At 32.1% G+C, this 17,801-nt stretch overlaps 1 protein-coding gene across 1 annotated transcript in view; it reads right to left on the reverse strand.

Annotated features, from left to right (window-relative positions):
- Positions 1–6,213: 6,213 nt before the first annotated feature.
- Positions 6,214–17,801, reverse strand: part of VGlut (Vesicular glutamate transporter) — a 121,362-nt gene continuing 109,774 nt past the window's right edge. The window contains exons 5-11 of the mRNA XM_088228997.1: positions 16,250–16,483; positions 13,134–13,327; positions 12,262–12,532; positions 11,927–12,112; positions 11,334–11,519; positions 7,777–7,965; positions 6,214–6,682 (exon numbers count right to left, since the gene is read on the reverse strand). Coding sequence (XP_088085123.1) covers positions 6,515–6,682; positions 7,777–7,965; positions 11,334–11,519; positions 11,927–12,112; positions 12,262–12,532; positions 13,134–13,327; positions 16,250–16,483 — 1,428 coding nt within the window. The 3' untranslated portion in view covers positions 6,214–6,514. The remainder of the gene's footprint in view (positions 6,683–7,776; positions 7,966–11,333; positions 11,520–11,926; positions 12,113–12,261; positions 12,533–13,133; positions 13,328–16,249; positions 16,484–17,801) is intronic.

Raw genomic sequence — 17,801 nt, forward strand, 5'->3', positions numbered from 1 at the left:
TGTTTTTTTTTTGTTGTTATTTATAACTATGATTATAAGGGAGGTACCGAATACAGAATAGCATAGGGAAAAAATCTTATTCATTATAATCAAATTGTTAATCTTAATTAATACTTATATTACGCATCGAAATCTGTGGTAATATTGCTCCTAATACGGAACATAATATTTAAACGAAATATTTTTTTGAAATATACAAATTTCATCATTTTAAACAAAAAAACAATGAAAAAAACGAATTTTTAAAAAAATTCTCCTAATATGAGATACTTAGACTTTTAAATTTTTCGTCCATACATGAAATCGATATTATCGCTCCCCAAATACCAATATGGTACCAATGACGGCAGGCTTTGCACTCGATTCACTCCATGCGTTTGATTTCATGCCTTTTTTCAAAATATCCCTTTTTCCTTGCATGCCTTCCAGTTCTGTTTAAAGAGTCTGGAACCTGGATAGTTATAACCTGAAAAATATAAATTAATTTCGTTCTTCTAGAATTCCGCATTAAAAACAATGTTTCAAGAGTATGTTTAAAGAGTACTCCGTATTAGGGTCGCCCAGATATTCCATATAAGAAATAACATAAGTAAAAACAATTATACTAACAGAATTTAACTTAAAAACATAAAATTTTAACTTTTATATTGTTGATCAGTAAAATAAAGTGAAACTTACGTAAATATCAAATCAGAACGGTATGGAAACTTTATAACTGTCTCTGACGCTTATGGTGCGTCTGGCATCAGGGCGTGTACTAACATGCTTTGGTCGGTCGGTGAGGAAGAGGGTATGCTCGGCTATGGAGGGCATTTTTGCTTGGTTTTTGAGAAATACCGTCATCTTAAATCAGGGACATATGCCATATTCGGTACGTCTCCTCTAAGAATGTTTATTGTTTGGGTTTTTTTTATTTATTATGGAATAACCCGCTAAGCCTTTATTTTGAGGCATGTCAGCAGATGCGATAGAGGGGATATGGAAGGAGGTAAAGAAAAATACACCACTGTTGATTTTAATGTTGAGTGTAGTTGAAGATAAAACAGATTGTGAATTTTACTATCTAATGTTATGGAAAATGAATTAACTTCCTAACCAGAGCTAATCATTTTGTCGGTTTTTTTAATTTTTACCACTGCAGCTGCTTGAGTTCAAAGTGCTGTCTTTGGCAAAAAAACTCTATTTACTACCTCAAGCAATATTAGGTAAACAAGATTAATTAGATTTCTTTCTCTTTTTTTTCCCATTCGCTCAAGTGAAGCTTATGGACATCGCCAGATGCCTTGAGGAGACCTTATCGCCAGCCGGCACTCCGCAACCTCTGATTGGTCAATATATGACCCTTTTCACGTGGTTATCGCGACTTTACGAGTAAAAGGCCGTAAAGAAGTTAGCATATTTATGATATAACCGAGATGCTGCACTAAAAACTATAGCGTTTTTGTTGAGTGACGTAAGTAGGCGCTACTCAGGTGCGATTTTGTGGCATCCGTCAGCGCAGTTATTACTCTTAAACAAATCTACCGTGAGAGCGCTTATATGAATTTTACCCTCCGAGTTGCAGTTTGTGGCGAAACCTATTATGAAAGTAGATGTTGCTTATGTTTATGCTTCCGGCAGCATAAAACATAAATTTATGAAGTGGTTTACATATTTCCCTAACTATATTTGTAAGAGGTGTGAAGCCTAATAATTCACGATGAGTAATTGTTATTAAGTATTTGTATATAACCATAAGACTTTTCTATATCTACCGGCTTCGAGACGTACCCGTCTGATCGTCTGATATTTGACCACAAAGGTAGTGCTTTAAATATTATCAATAATTAAGAATTAATAAATGAATTATTTCTGACTTTGTGATTAATATAAGTATAATACGTATGCATTTCATCATGCATTCAAGTAAATTTTTTATATTGTTTCTGTGCTGAGACCAATATTTTCTGATTTAAATAAGGAGATTGAATATTCGTTTATGGAAAGGTAATTTTATTTAAGGTGTAAAATAATGAACAAATATTATTGCATTGAATGCACATTTTTATTGGTTTATTTGATCCTTAATATACAATTCAGAACTTGAAGAAATATCATTACAATAAATAAGAACAACTATTATTTGAAGTATGATGATTTACACATTTACAGAAACATTCATTTTTATGTTTTTATAATCATACTTTAATTGAAGCTTTTAGTTCAAAATTTCAACGGCATAGTAACATGATAAATCAAAATACATCAAGTAAATATTTTTATAATATACCATGACGTAATTTAATCAACTTTTTTAACAAAAAATTTCAATAAATGAATTCTTATATCCTACGTGCAATAACATTTATCTATAATAAAGTGCAAAACACAACCAAAACTAGAGATATTAAAAAGTAGGATACAATTAAATAATGTTTAACTTGAAATTAAGACCTATAATTTAAAAAAAACATTGCAAATTGAGTTTTAAGGAACGGAAGGTAATTAATTGGAAAATATTGTAATATTTTATTTGTATGCATTTTAAAACTTAACATCAACGGAAATAGACGCTAGGGCAAATTAATTAAAGACATTTAGGTATTTATTTCACATATTGATTCAAATATTTTACTATTATAAATACAAAAAATATCAGTGCATAATTGATAAATTTAACATGCGTAAAAAATTGAATATTTATACCGATTTTTTACCAAGAATCAGTGTTTTATTTATTTATTTATTTTTTAAATTGCGCAAACAAAATATAAAACACTGCGTGGAATAAGTAATTAATAGTGCAAGAACATACACAAAACATCACTAACAGAAACATTAATTTGTTTCTGTTCAAAACACGAGCTACGTAATCCATATTGAACGTTTTGTAGGTTATCTTTATAGTTTTGTAATATAATAAATATATATTACTTTACACACAATAGTATATTTTAGGAGATGTTTAGTCTAGTACAGTAATAGTATGGTGAATAGTTAAGTACGTGAATATGATTAAATAAAACAGAGGTTAATTTAAAAAAATAACTTTACGTAACAAAAACATATTTTAAAAAAGTACTCCTGATTTTCAAGAAAAAGGAATTTTATCTAAAAAGAATTTAATGATTTTAAACAATAACAAATACTTTCACTATCGTTCAATTATCAAAGCACCAATACAAACAAACACTTTTAAAATAATAAAATATGAACCACTTAATTACCACAGTCAGAATTTTTCAAAGTTTTTAATATGCATGTAAATAACATGTATTTTAATACATATTTTATTTAAAAAAAATTTTTTTTGTTACTGAAAATTCAAATGCCATTTGATTTGATAATTCTTTACATAAGATAGGCCGAATCCCTAAAATATTTTGTCATAGAGTTGGAAGATAATTTCAAAATAAAATATGATCCGCGATTTGTACGGCGAAACATAAAAAAAATACTTTTAGAAGTTATTTGAATTCAATTGCATCAATACACCGTTATTTGCGTAGATATATGCAATATAATATTCAAATACTATTAAAATTGTGATTGAAATCTAAATGATTGTATTATGTAATCTGCATAATACAGGTAAACCATTTACTATTACATACATCGGTTAAACACTTTTGAAAAATCTTCTGTTGACATTATTTTAATAATTATCTTATTTTATTATATCTTATATATCAATTGCACACTGATTCAGAACCTTCAACTTAAAAAGCTAAATATGCAATAATTATTAAATCTACTGTATTATTAATAATTTATAATTAACATTGCATTTTCTACGCATCCTTTTATTGTCAACACAGCCTTATAGAGTGAGATCACCCCATACGATAAAACTTTAAAATATAAATAAAAAAAATACGTATTTCTAAATATTAATAACATTTTTAATATGGTTTTGTGATATTTTCTCTGTATCATTATATTTCAAACAAATCTTCGACCGACTCGAAATGCATAATAATAATTTTGATAAAACGAAATTAATTTTATCGCTAGCTAATGGTGACGATATAATTCACATCGAATAAATATTATGAACATAGAGTTAAAAATACACGAAATTAAACCGAATTTAAGTTTTTTAGGGAACAAGTATTACCTACCCCAAGTTAATTATTAGAGTAACTTCGTAGTGTAGTGGTTAGTGATTTAGGCTACCTCGTATTAGTACCCGGAATCGGTTTTAGTAATAACGACACAAAGCTTGTATATTTGAGAGTTATATATATGAAGGGTACACGGTTAAAATGGTTGTTGAATTTTTTTCGGTTTTCTAAATATGCCTTTGATAATGACATTTTTTTCTCCTAAATCAGTTTAATACGAGTATAATGAAATATTAAAAACTAACAAAATGGGGTTCCCTGTCATAAACTGTTGGAAATAAATATAGAGTCACGGCCAGTAATAAAACAGTCAAAATTAGACGATTGCCGCAACGAACTTTTTTTCGGTTCGAGAAAGGGGTTTTAATGTTTTTTTTACATATTTTTGTTTCCTTTTTCTGTGATTATATATACAACATATTTTACAATAATTGATATCTTTTTTTAAAACAATATGTATTCAGTGTCTTACGAATGGTGTTTTAATTTTTCTTTTTGCTGTATTATAAATTGGTTATTTGGTAATAAGCCCCTTGTCGTCTACACTTCATGCCAAATCATGTTATAACCATGATTCGATGGATATATACGGCCTTAAGAATGGGGTAATTGTTTTCACCATTTGATGCATACAGGCGTAAGTAGAAGATACCAACATAATTTAGAGTTCCGTTTTAACTGTTTTGAAATTAAATACCTTAATTGTACGATTAGTTTATTTTATATTCCATAAAATCGTTAAATCATTATTACTATGCATCTCAAATATTCCTCTATCTACCGCGTAAATCAGTATTTATGATACGTATGTATCTATAAATTGACATGTTTAATTTATTTAAAATATTCAGAGTTAATCACTTAATCTAAGAAACCAACATAATAAATATATCTCATTAGTGCACTTTTAACAATTGCCGGGGGATCTTGTACCCTTTTCGCCATGTATAAGCTTCTACATTTTCGCAAAAATCCTTATATCAAAAAAATATTCAAAGGCTTTGACTTCACAAAAGCTGTTTCCTTAATTTTAGTAATACGTCTTATGGGTAAAGTAACAAAACGTAGAAATGTTAGTGTGCAGTGCATTTTTGAAAGTGCAAGTGAAACATAAGTCATAAAATTACGGGTGTGCGTTTTGTGCTTTTATTTTTAATGTGCTGGAAAATATGCATCACATAAAGGTGCTTTAACATAATATTATATCAAAGTGCGAAGCGAGAATTAATTCAATAGATAGGTACTAAAAGATAGGCTTAATAATACGTGGGTATTTAATGTGACATATATTATATAAAAAATAAAAGTGGCGTAATTTGAATTAAATTAAACGAAAATGCAGTGCTCATAAACAAGTTACATACCGTTTATTCTGCTCCAATTAGTAATACATACTTAAGTTTAAACAATCCATCAATCAAAAAATCAGTTTTTTCATTAAGTATTTTATGTAAAACAGACAAAAATTCCTTTAAATCATTACTTTAAATGGTTTGTCTTATTAGAAAAACTCTTGATGGTTTTTTTTAAACGTAAATAAATATTACTAATTTATACTCATCGTGCAATGTAGTGATAGCGTGCACAAAGAGAAGAAAAACAACAAAACTGTAAATATGTACACATTATACTATTTATTTATTTATTCGACTAATTTTAATTACATTTATTGACCTTAACATTACATTTATATTTTGCCAGAAATTGGAAATTTTGAATAGCATAAAAGTGATATTTTTGTAATTAGTTTGGTTTAAAAATATTTTTATGAGTAATCTTTATTACAGATTATATGTACTAGAAAATACTTAGAAAAATGATAGCTCTTTTATCCAAATTGTTTATTTACCACGCAGTTTTATCAAACATTTTTAACAAAAATGAGTATATTTTTATAGGTATTACATTTAAATCATGTTAATCTAACACAGTAACAAACCTGATCTCTAAGTACAACGCTGAATAATCATCAAATTCCTACCTAAGATAATGGTATATTTTTTCAAGAATTCAACAACAATATATTTGTTTTATATACATCCCTATGCGGTATAATATTTACATACGTTGTAAAGAGGCTAAACAGATATAATCGATGATATATTCTAATATTGAAATAAAAACACGCATATTTTTATATCTATAACCACCAATAAGTAATTTGAATATATGTTATATATTATTTTTTTAATGAGTATTATTATTGATTCACAATTCAAAACCTAGAACCTCAAAATAAGTTTAACTAACGTGCTTAGGCAGAACATAAAAAGTGCATTTCAAAATTATTAAAATTTTATCAACTTATCCGTAATTAAAGTTTGTGCGATAACTTGTGTGCATTAAATAATTATTACAAAAGATGGAACGTTCTAGATTTCAAAATGAGTTACAAGTACATAATCTTTCTTCTAATAAGTTCTGTCATCTACAGTGCCGTGCATGTATGTATCTTGAGCCTGTGGTTGTACCGGGGTTTCTTCTACAAAACTTGAAGCGAAAGGATTTCCTGGAACATGCTGAACAGCTCCGTAACTTGGCGGTGGTTGTGTAACCATCTGCGAACCTGGACTGGCATCCTGTGTAAAAGAATTGTATAATTATTATACGGAACTATAGTTTTACAATCAATTACGTTTGAAATGCTTATTTGGGTCAAGTGAATTTAGGTATCACGTGACAGGGACGACAGAAAAAGACGAAGCATAATCAAATCAATTAAAAATCTCAAGTCTGGGCACGTCAAAAGCAGACACAATCGAATTGCACGTATTTTAAAATGTATAAATGAGAAAGTAGCTAAAAATGTTTTGTCAGAATAGAAGTGCGTAGCGATTCATTATTCTCCGCTTACCCTTACGGGTAAATGGCGTAATGATAGAAGGAGAAGTAAATTTATTGAGATGAAAAAAGTGTATGTTTCAATTTTAATTAAGTGTTTGCTTTCTCGAAGATAAAATCGTTTTTCCGATTTTCAAAATCAAAAGAAAATAAAATCGTTTTTATCCTTCGGTTCTAAAATTTGTTTTAACCTACGTACACATTATAAGTGTTTTCATCGTCAAAGCAAAAATTATAAAAATAATTCTTAACAAGACGGATACAATATTTTTTTATTTAACGTGATATTCAATTGAAAAATAATGGTAGTACTGATTTCAATAAGAAATGTTTAAATTAAATTTAAAGTTTGCATATTCATACAAAAATGAAGTCCTCAGTCGAAAAAATTGCTAACGTTTTGACATCTCAACTATAAAATTGACCAAAAGATCGGTTAATCTGGTTGTGGTCCCGTGGCTAGTGTTGCGGACTCACGGATCAGAGGTCCGAGGTTCGATTCCCACTATACCCTAGCTTGGTTCTTATTTTCTAATAGTGAGTTGTTTACAACTTGTGGAATTTTTTATTTTTACAAAAAAAACGCATTTTAATTGAAAATAGAAACGGGATTACTTTATGAAGTAAATCTTGTATATTTCAATATAAAAAAAAATCCTTATAGTACTGGGTTGTGATTCCGTAGTACTGACTCGAAAGTCCGGGAAACCAATCTCACTCCTCCACAGTTATGGATCAAATTTAATTTCTATTGACCTGTTGAAAATGGCGAATTTATTGTACAGTACTTGGAAGTTTAAAATTTGATGAGGTTCTAAGGTGAACGACTCACCAAATTAGTCTCCCTCATATTATCTTCCTTTATCACTGGCTTAGGTCCATTCTCCCAGGACATCTGCTCCTCTAGGCTAGGTTCTGCCCAGGGTTGAAGTTCTCCAGAAGCGAAGAGGCCGTAGAAAGTTATTCCGATGAAGTGGACGGTGGCTGCCATGATGAAGACTGTCTTCCAGCTTTCAGCTGTCTAAAACGGGCGAAAAACACGCATATTGAAATTATGGACACATGATTTAAACATTCTTATTGTACATGCTAATGATTTTTTTTTGTAAATTTAACTTGAAACTAAGCACAGTATAGGGGAGGCGTTTGCGAGAAAGTGACAGAAATACAATGATCAAATACCTATTCATCAAAATTACCAGACACCGCCTATCCTCTTAAGACTCGATTGTATGAAAATTTCAAATTTTTGTACAAAAATCTGACACTCTATTAATGCTTAGCATGTCTGATTATTCAAATAAAGATTTTAGATTCAATTCGTTTTTAAATACAGCCTTTATGCGTATAACTACAGACTGTTAACAAAATTAAATTTCCTTAATCATCGGATTGTTATAAAGACGTTTTGTTATTCACGCCCGTGAATAGCCCTATGGGGCGACTGTAGCGATATGATATGAATGGTCTTCTCATTTCCAGCCATCAATCTCCTGCCACCCACCCTTCCTTTAGAGCCCTGGCTCGGTTATAAAGCGGAGTTTTCCAATGGGAAAAGTCAGCGATGCGTGGTCCCGTTGTACGTGATCATAACGCAATATGAATATTCTATACTATACGACCCACGAATACAGTGATTCTAAACCTAAACTATTTATTGTTTTTGAGAAGGCATTATTAAAACTGTTTGTTTAAATTTACTTACATAATCAATTTAGTTTAACAAATAAAGTTTCTCTACTGACATTATTTGGTAGAATTGCATGCTAATTATCATCATCAATCCCATTTCCGCATCTAGTGGTGCATAGAGCACTACATTTATAAATTAAATACATCGTAATTTACTAATTTGCTATAATGAAGGAAAGATGATTAGTCCTACGCTTCAAGTTCCAGTCCATGAACAATGAAACCATTGCAGTTTAAACCACCGTTAATATGAGTTTTCCACTTAAACGCATTTTATTTTTACTTCCGAATATTTATGTCGAATTTTGAATGACATGACACGGTCAGAGCTGAATGTCATCATATTTTGTTCAAATGGTCAAACTAGATGGTGCATAGGGGTTTGCTTTGGTCCACCAAATAAAGTTAATATTGATCAACTTATAAAAGTAAGGTAATTAGTTTTGCAATTCAGGTCCCAGTCCAAAAACAATGAAATGTTGCAGTGTAAAATAAATTTAAAACTAATACATCAGGAATCGAACCCAGGACCACAAGGTAAACTTCCCAACTACTATACTATGAGGCAGACTTATCACCAATCGATGTCCTTTTTCAGGATTTTTAACTGAGAGTAGCCATGTCGGTGTAATGTATAATGGTCATTACACCGACAGATTGCACTTCGTGGTGTAGTCAGCGCATTTGCCTACTGTTCAAGAGGTCTTGGGTTCGATTCCCGACGTGGTTGAAATAAAATATTTATATAAAAGGATGTTTTACATTCAAATTCCTGTCCCAAAGATACCTAAAGCGTAAGACTGATCATCTTACTTTCATGTAACATAAATAATCAAGATACGCTGCAATTGGTGTACCAATGCAGTGTCCTATTCACCAATAGGTGCGTAAAATGAATTATCATGATGTCATTGAGTCGAAAATACTTTTTCAGGGATATTTCACACAGCAGAATTGTATTCTTCATTCGCCCAGATACAGAAATTCGTGAATGACTTCAAAACTAATTAACATATTTCATTTGTATTAAATTTATTTGATTTTTTTTTACTTTATAATTTTTTGTTAAATTTGATATACCACTTGCATTGATTAAGTTTCAGTGTGAACAAAAATTTTGTATGAAAAGCAGGAATATTAGTGAAGTACTAAAAAATTAATTGAATCAATAACTCTCTGTAGAGGTGTTGTTCTAAATGATTTATTTGTCTAAAAATACAAGATTTTATTGAGCCGTATTTCTTAAATATTTTCGTGGTTACCTAAACCACGAAAAGCTGAATACCCTAAATTGGAAACAAAATATTGAAAAATGGCGTAATTTGAGCGCCAGCGCCCCGCGTCAGGAAGTGTAAGAGATTGTGTCTAGGGATATTGTTCAGAGGCGCCAAGCGAAAGTTATTTGATAATCGGGAACAGCAGTCAGAGGTTTCTAGTACGGAGAAGTCAGGAATTTATATAAGGCCATTCACACCCGTTGTGAGATCTGTTATGATGAATATTTTATATTTATAAAACATTTAATGCCTAAACAAAACCTACTTTAAATACAGCCTTAATAAGTTAATAATCTATCCATCTATGTATGATTTAATTGTTTACACTTGGTTATTACAGTACGACTCATGATCACAAAGTTCGATATGAAAATTCAAAGAGAGCAACCTAATTTACTATCTAAAAAAAAAATCGGTTTGAGCATTCGATGCATGCATTCGATTCAAATGTCTTATTTTTACTTTTTGACATTAAGAAATCACCATGTAACTGTATTGGTGTAGGACCAAAATGTCTCAAAAATAGATTTATAATTTTCTCTTCCAAAAAACTGATTTCAAATAACTGTTTTAATACATGTGTCGTAACTTTGTCGGCCTCATGGTGTGATGGTCAGCGCGTTGCCTGCCATGCAAGAGATTTCGGGTTCGATTCCCGACATGGTTGACATGAAATCCTTATTTTAAAGGGTGTCTTTACCCCAGAATATTTCATAGTCCGTGGACAGGTACCTGAAGTGTAAGAAAAAAAAGTTTAAGATACGCTACGATTGGTGTACCAATGCGGTGCCCTATGCACCATTCGGTACGGAAAGGTAATTATGATGACTTAATTTTAACACGTATATGTTAACAATTAACTTTGGGTCTGAATTTTGATGTAATATGAATGAACCTTCACCTAATTTATAACTACCCAATTTTTTCAAATTTGTAACGGTTTATCTATTTTTTTTATTTGACGTTTGTGATTTTACATTATGTATTCGTTTAATCTCATTTTGAATATTAATTATAAAAATGAGAACACTAACTAAAAAGTTCTTTTTAAAATGAAGTGGATAATATTTATGAAAAAAATGACATATTCTAAAAAAATATATATACTGTCTTAAAATGGGGAAGCTATCCCGTGTTAAGCAGTTTAGATGTCTCACCGGCAAAAAAAAAAAAGTACCGTGTGCATCACCTATCCCTTGTGCATACCTCTCTGCCCCTAGTAAAAAAAAGAGCAATGCAGGGAAATCCAAAACCAAATAGTCGGTATTATAAAACATATTTCCATTAAGCATAGTTAAATTAATGTTCGAATTTTTTGTTGTACCGTGTAAAGAAAACTCAATAAAAAGCGGTTCCGGTGTACATGTGTTTTTCTTGTTCGACTAATATTGCGTCAAATATATTATTTTTGATCACTTACCGGTTCGACGGTGAGGTTATCGATGACTATTGGACAAATCAGCCCAGCAATGGTTCCAATCCCGTTCGACATGCCCATAAGGATACTGGCGTAACGCGGGGCGATGTCCAAGTGGTTCACGTTGTATCCAGAAATGGCAAAGCCACTCGCTGCCACACCAAATGACAGAGCTGTTGTTGATCGGACCTAGAGGAACAAACAATTGATGAATTTTAATTTGTAAATTTAATAATGGTAAATAATATATGCTTTTACAAAACATAAAACATCTTAGAAACTAAAAAGATCCCTTTTATTTGATTAAATACTTTTTTATCAAAATAACAAACAGAACCTAAAATTAATATAATATTATAATAATAAAAATACTTTATAGTTTTATTCCACTTTTATTAATAATTATTTTATAATTTTTTTACCAGTGATAGACCGGTCTGACGATGTCGGTCACGACGAAACCCGGGCACTGGTAAAAAATTTATAAAATAATTATAAATAAAAGTGGAATAAAACTATAAAGTATTTTTATTATTATAATTAAAATGCAGTTCCACCAAGAAATGTCAGTAGAAAAACTTAATATAATATCTTACCGCTGTTTTGGAATAGGCGACAACAATGAAGAACAGAGCCTCTAATCCAAAACCTCCGCAGTTAAAGATTTTCCTCACGTTGGTAGTAGATAGCATTCCAGTTTTCCTAACATAATCAGCAAGAAGACCTCCAAGGGGCACAATAATGGTCATCAGCAAATGGGGTAGAGCTGCAATTACTCCTGTCTGTAAAATAAAATAAATGTTTTGGGTTCAAATAATATTATTTATCAATAAATCTTGTATTGATGTATGGTATTTGTACTTTTACAATAAATTTACCAAAATTATGTTATTTGGTGCAATCAACCGTAACAGGGTCTCTGTTGTCTTACCTCTCCAATCTCCAAGCCAAATGTGGTCTGCATGTACTTTGCTTGAAACAGAACCAGGAAGTAGAAGTTCCAGGAGCGGCAGAAATTGGCTACGATGATGGCATAGACAGGGAGTGACGTCATGAAGTCCCTCCATGGAGTAGTGGCAATGGTTGGCATGGCAACGTTGGTAGATGTTCCCAGAGATTGCTCGATGTACATGAGCTCGCGAGCGGAGATGGCAGGGTGCTTGCTGGGCTTCTCAAAAGACAGCCACAACCAGACAAGATACCTTAAAAAATGTTTTCAAATTTAACTTTCCATCATCTGCAAAATTCTTTTTTTTTTTAATTAGAATATTTGTAGTTAAACCGCTACCCGTAATTTGTTGATTTTTATTGATAATATATTGATATTTTTTATGTTGAAATTATCAGCTATGGTTTAGATTATGGCTTCCAGCATCAATATCCAACTAAGATCAACATTTAAGAAATATGTTGTGGTCCTGTGAGTTGTGTCACAGACTCCAAGAGTCCACGTTTTATTTTCAAAATTAAACCAAAAATCCATATTTCGCTCAGAAATACAGTAACATTTTTATTTTTCCTTGTTGTATTCCGTAGTCCCTGGACTTGGTTTGAAACGCAATACTGACTATCTTGTACCATGTATCAAATGATCAAGATGCGCTGAAATTAAATGTGTTGAATACCGAATCACTCAACTAAAATAAAAAAAGGCAAATGCTAAGACTCTGCCTCAAAACATGGCTACCTAGTATAGAAAGTCACCAGAAAAATATTTTTAACAAAAAAAAATGTAGTACTGCTCTTTGCGCCACTGGATGCGGATATTTTAGTTTAATGATATTAAGATGGACAGATTCTTACCAGATGAATCCACAAACGCCGTAGAAGTAGAAAGGAGCCTGCCAGCTTATCCACGCGATGAGAAATCCCGAGAGTGGCATCCCCACTACCACCCCGGCATAGGAGCCGCAAAACGCCAGGGTCGCGAGGCGGGAGCGTTCCAGCGGGGGCGCCCAGAACCTCCAGATACCGTGACAAGCTGGATACGTCACGCCCTAAAAATACATCGTATTCATCAGCTTTCCCTCGAGATACTGCACACCGCTGACGACTTAAGTCTTCTTGCCGGGCCCACATACAAGGAAAATAGCTCATTTTCAAACGAGAAAAACTACCCAAAGGAGCTCTCTGTAATCTGAATAATTTAATCATTATACTGAAAAAAGGTAATCCAGCATTACCATTATATGTACTTCAGTGGATTGAGGAAAAGATATATGGAATTTATCACTGACGGATTTCATTGATTGGGCATGATTGGGGATGACAAATTCGCCGAAATGATAACAAAACTTTTTGAAAGCCTTGAAATTCTTTTTTGGAGGCCACCTGATCCGTACATTTGACAACACCTATAACAGGGTCACAAATAGTAGGGAGAAGTTTCACAGAGATGAGGAAAGGAACAAGACCACGGGATGCGTCAGAAGATAAAAATATCCACAGCAGCACGAAAGGGAATATTTTTTAAAATATAAATCTACATAAATATGTGTATGTAATTATGGAACCAAATTTTCCAAAATGTTTAATTTATTTAACGTGACGTTTTTATCAAGGCAACGAAGATGAATGAACATAAAATAAATCCAGTATAGTGTTAAGTGAAATTTTTCGTACGAAAAAATTTAAGATAGTTTATTACACCTTAGAAAATGGGAATAGGAAATATTCAATTAGGCCTTAAAAAAAAGATATTGGTATTTGAGCAGTAAGAAAACTTTCAGAATCAAAAAACAGAGTATGTTTATTGTTAACAAAAAAGGAAATAATACATACACACTCTACACAGCGTACTCTACTACTTAAGTATCAACAGTTAAAATAAAATTGTTACCAAAAAGTACCTAATGGAGGCAAGTTGTATGTATTATGTGGGTAGTGTATATACAATGTAGGTACGCGTATTGAAAAACGTGAATAAATTCAAATAGGTAGACAAAATGTCTTCATTTGTGTAAATAATATTTTACCAATATGCTCATGAACACAATTCACAATAATTATGTCAATAAATGTTTGAAAACTAATAGCAAAATGTTTTCCCGGCACTGGGCACCTTAGCTGAGGAACGAAAAAATTGTTTTTAAGTAAATGTATAAATTAAATTAAAAAACATACTCATATGAATGTCCATTAATTTTATCAATGAATCTAGTGAATAGAAGTAAAATGGACTGTCATCAAAAAATCGTATTACGCTGAAAATGTGTGTTTCCGGGGAGTCGGAAATCAAGCATTGTATAAACTCTCATATAAGCTATGGTGTCAATGACAACACGGTCCGCCTGATACATATTTATGTGTTAGTAAGTATAGAAAACGAGCTTTGTATAGCAGCCCATCCGAGCGGATATGAGCCCATAAGATGAGCCGAGATTTACTCCGTATTGTGTTGCAAGGAACAAGCTCACTTCTTTGTATCATCAAAGGAATAAACTTACAATAAAATCTGATATTAACGGTCTGCAGACAGAGTATTCGCGATACTGCGATGCACGAATAGTCACCGACCATACTTATCCTATAAACCGCTACAAGATGACTAGATTCCCAAATGAGATTATATTCAAAACATTTTTATGAAAGAGAAACGTCTTATTTCTGAATTTACCCCATGAAATAAGAAATTCGATAAAAGGATAAAGAAATAACAAGTTTTATTATCCGTTATTAAATTTGAGGAAGCGCCTTTGTATAAATTATTGGATCGGCGGAATGTAACTGTGTTAGTTATAAGGACAGCGTGACAGAAATGAATAATCGAATTTTAAATTGGTATCATCAGTGCACAAGCACGTTTGTGTTGGTCTGTCTGTTAAGGGATGCTGAGGGAGTGAAAATTTACGACGTTTAATTTCTTAATAAATTGCACATAATGATATTATATAATAACGATTTTCTTAACTAAAGAACCTTGAAATCATTAATATTCTCAAGTCAATTTACATTTAAGACATATATACTTTTTAAAAAATGTACATTTATCAATGAGAATATCAGTGCGATTTATTTATTTTTATATACATTATTTATTTAATATTTCAACAACATTATCAGAACACCTTGTGTACAAGTTTCTGACAGATCTATTCTAAAAAACTTTATAAAAATTGTTTGCGAGTGAACAACCCAAGAAAAAAGTTATATCTGAACTAGAAACCGATGCAGACATTTAGAGCGACGAGACCAAAATTAGCATCTTCGGCGGTGGCGGGGTGAAATTTGTTCGCCGCCGACTTGAAGAGGATTTTTGTCCGAGTGTACCACGGCCACCATGAGGCACTAAGTCAGTGTGACGATGTGGGGCAGCATGGCCGGACGGTTGGCTGTCATTGAGGGCAACATCAATGCAAAAAGTACCAAGAAGCAGTGTTAGAGCGGAAAGTGTTGCCTACAATCGAGGATTTATTGGAATGGGACCCACGCAAGTGCATTTTTAAGCAGGACGGAGAGCCATACCTTAGAGCTAGGCATTTCAAAAAGTGGTTAAATGATCACCACAGAACTGATCTAAGCAACAAAATGAGCTGATTGAAGCCATCATCCTGCCCTGGTTCCATATTATATACACCTAAAGAATTATGCTTACGACTCGAAACAGTTCTAAATAACATACGTTATTCAAAGAAATACATTTTTTTTACTTCCTTTAGTGTGTTTGTAAATTCATTAATTGCATTTTTTTCACTTTGCCTATATATTTTTTTTGATTAATGTGATACGGCAGTGATTGTTACAAACACAAATGTTATTAAAATATAAAATATAAGTGAAAATAAAGTTAGACTGGTTAATAAATATGAAATTTTAAAGAATTTTTTAAAGTTTTTAAAGAAATTATTCCACTACTATACGTATCGAATTTCCAAATGCGTGTAATTCAATATACCAAAATATTTATTATATTTACAAACCTCAACCAGTCCCTGCAGTACCCTGATGATGATGAGCACGAAAGGATGAAGGATCTTCGCTCCAGGTACCAGGAGATTGAGGAAGGCGGAGCAGGCGATGGCAGTACCGAAAATCCTGTTGGCAGGATATAGAGAGGCCAGGAAACCACCAGGAATCTGAGTCACCAGGTAACCCCAGAAGAAGGAAGAATCCACAGCACTCTCTACCCCTACTGTCCAGTTGAACTTCATAGTCTGTAAAAAAATCATATTATTGGCTTAGGAATAAAATAGCTACGCATACCAGTGCAGCATGTAGTTATGTACCATTAGTTTCTGATTAAATTGATCTCCTTATTGGCACTCAAATCGCAGGGCATCTAGATTATCTCTGTTACATGGAACATACAATGGCAATTAAATACTTTAATGTCAATCCATCATTAAAACAAATATTTCACTTCGATCCTGCCAGAAATTCAACCTGTGACGTCAAGAATGGTAAGTGATCGCGCCAACTACTACACTCGGGGTTGACTTGTCTCTACTTCCTTTTTCATGTTTTTTACCTGAGAGTAACCAACGAGTCAAAATCCCTCGTGCAGAGTTCTGGTTCCATTTTCACAAACAGACATGTACTGTTCATCCGCCTGGACGCGAAATAAATCACAACAATGCCTTTAATATGCCTGACTAATATCTGCCATTTTACAATTATAACTTGGCCACTTGTACGCCTTAAAATGGTTACATTTTTTAATTAAAAGAAAAACTTATAATCGGATTCACTGAAGGCGCATATTTAAATAGAAATATGTCAGTATATTATAAACGGGGTTGTGTTCCTGTGAATAGTGTCTCACAAATTAAAAGTCAGAGGTTCGAAAACCATCCAGCCACTACTTAATTCCCATTTTATAATCATCTTAATCATTCCTTTCCCACCTAATGGTGCATGGGGCACAACATCGAAACACCGATCACTGCGCATCTTGACCATTTTTGTTACATGAAAGTAAGATGATCAGTCTTACGTTTCAGGTACCAGTCCAGAGACTACGAGACATTCTTATTAAAACACCTTTTAAAATAAATATTTCATGTCAGCCATGTTGGGAATCGAACCCAAAACTTGTCGCATGGTAGGCAAACGCGCTAACCACTACACCACAACAATATTTTATAATAGTGAGTTATTTACAATTCGTTGAATATTGCCCCCAAAATTTGAATATATTTTTGTAATTAATAAGTAAGTAATAATTCTTTATTATAAAATACATACATGATAATAAATCATGACGTAATTTTACAACTATTTGTCGTTATACTTTATCATTGTTTAAAAATTATTTTTATTTTACAAAAAATGTGTTTCTAGCATTAATTACAAAGTTTTAAAATTAAATTACAAAATATGCTAAATCCTTAAAATTGTTATTCATAAAATCAAAATATTTCTATGTCTCATTTTGACTGTGTTAACTTTATACTTCGAGCTGTGGTCTCGTTACTAGTGTTTCGGACTCATGGCTCAAAGGTCCATGATTCGAGTCGTAGTCTACCTCAACTT

Source organism: Micrasema longulum, unplaced genomic scaffold (genome assembly GCF_059751315.1).
Source record: "Micrasema longulum isolate JH-2025_06_02 unplaced genomic scaffold, ASM5975131v1 h1tg000625l, whole genome shotgun sequence".
In the NCBI taxonomy this organism is placed as follows: domain Eukaryota; kingdom Metazoa; phylum Arthropoda; class Insecta; order Trichoptera; family Brachycentridae; genus Micrasema; species Micrasema longulum.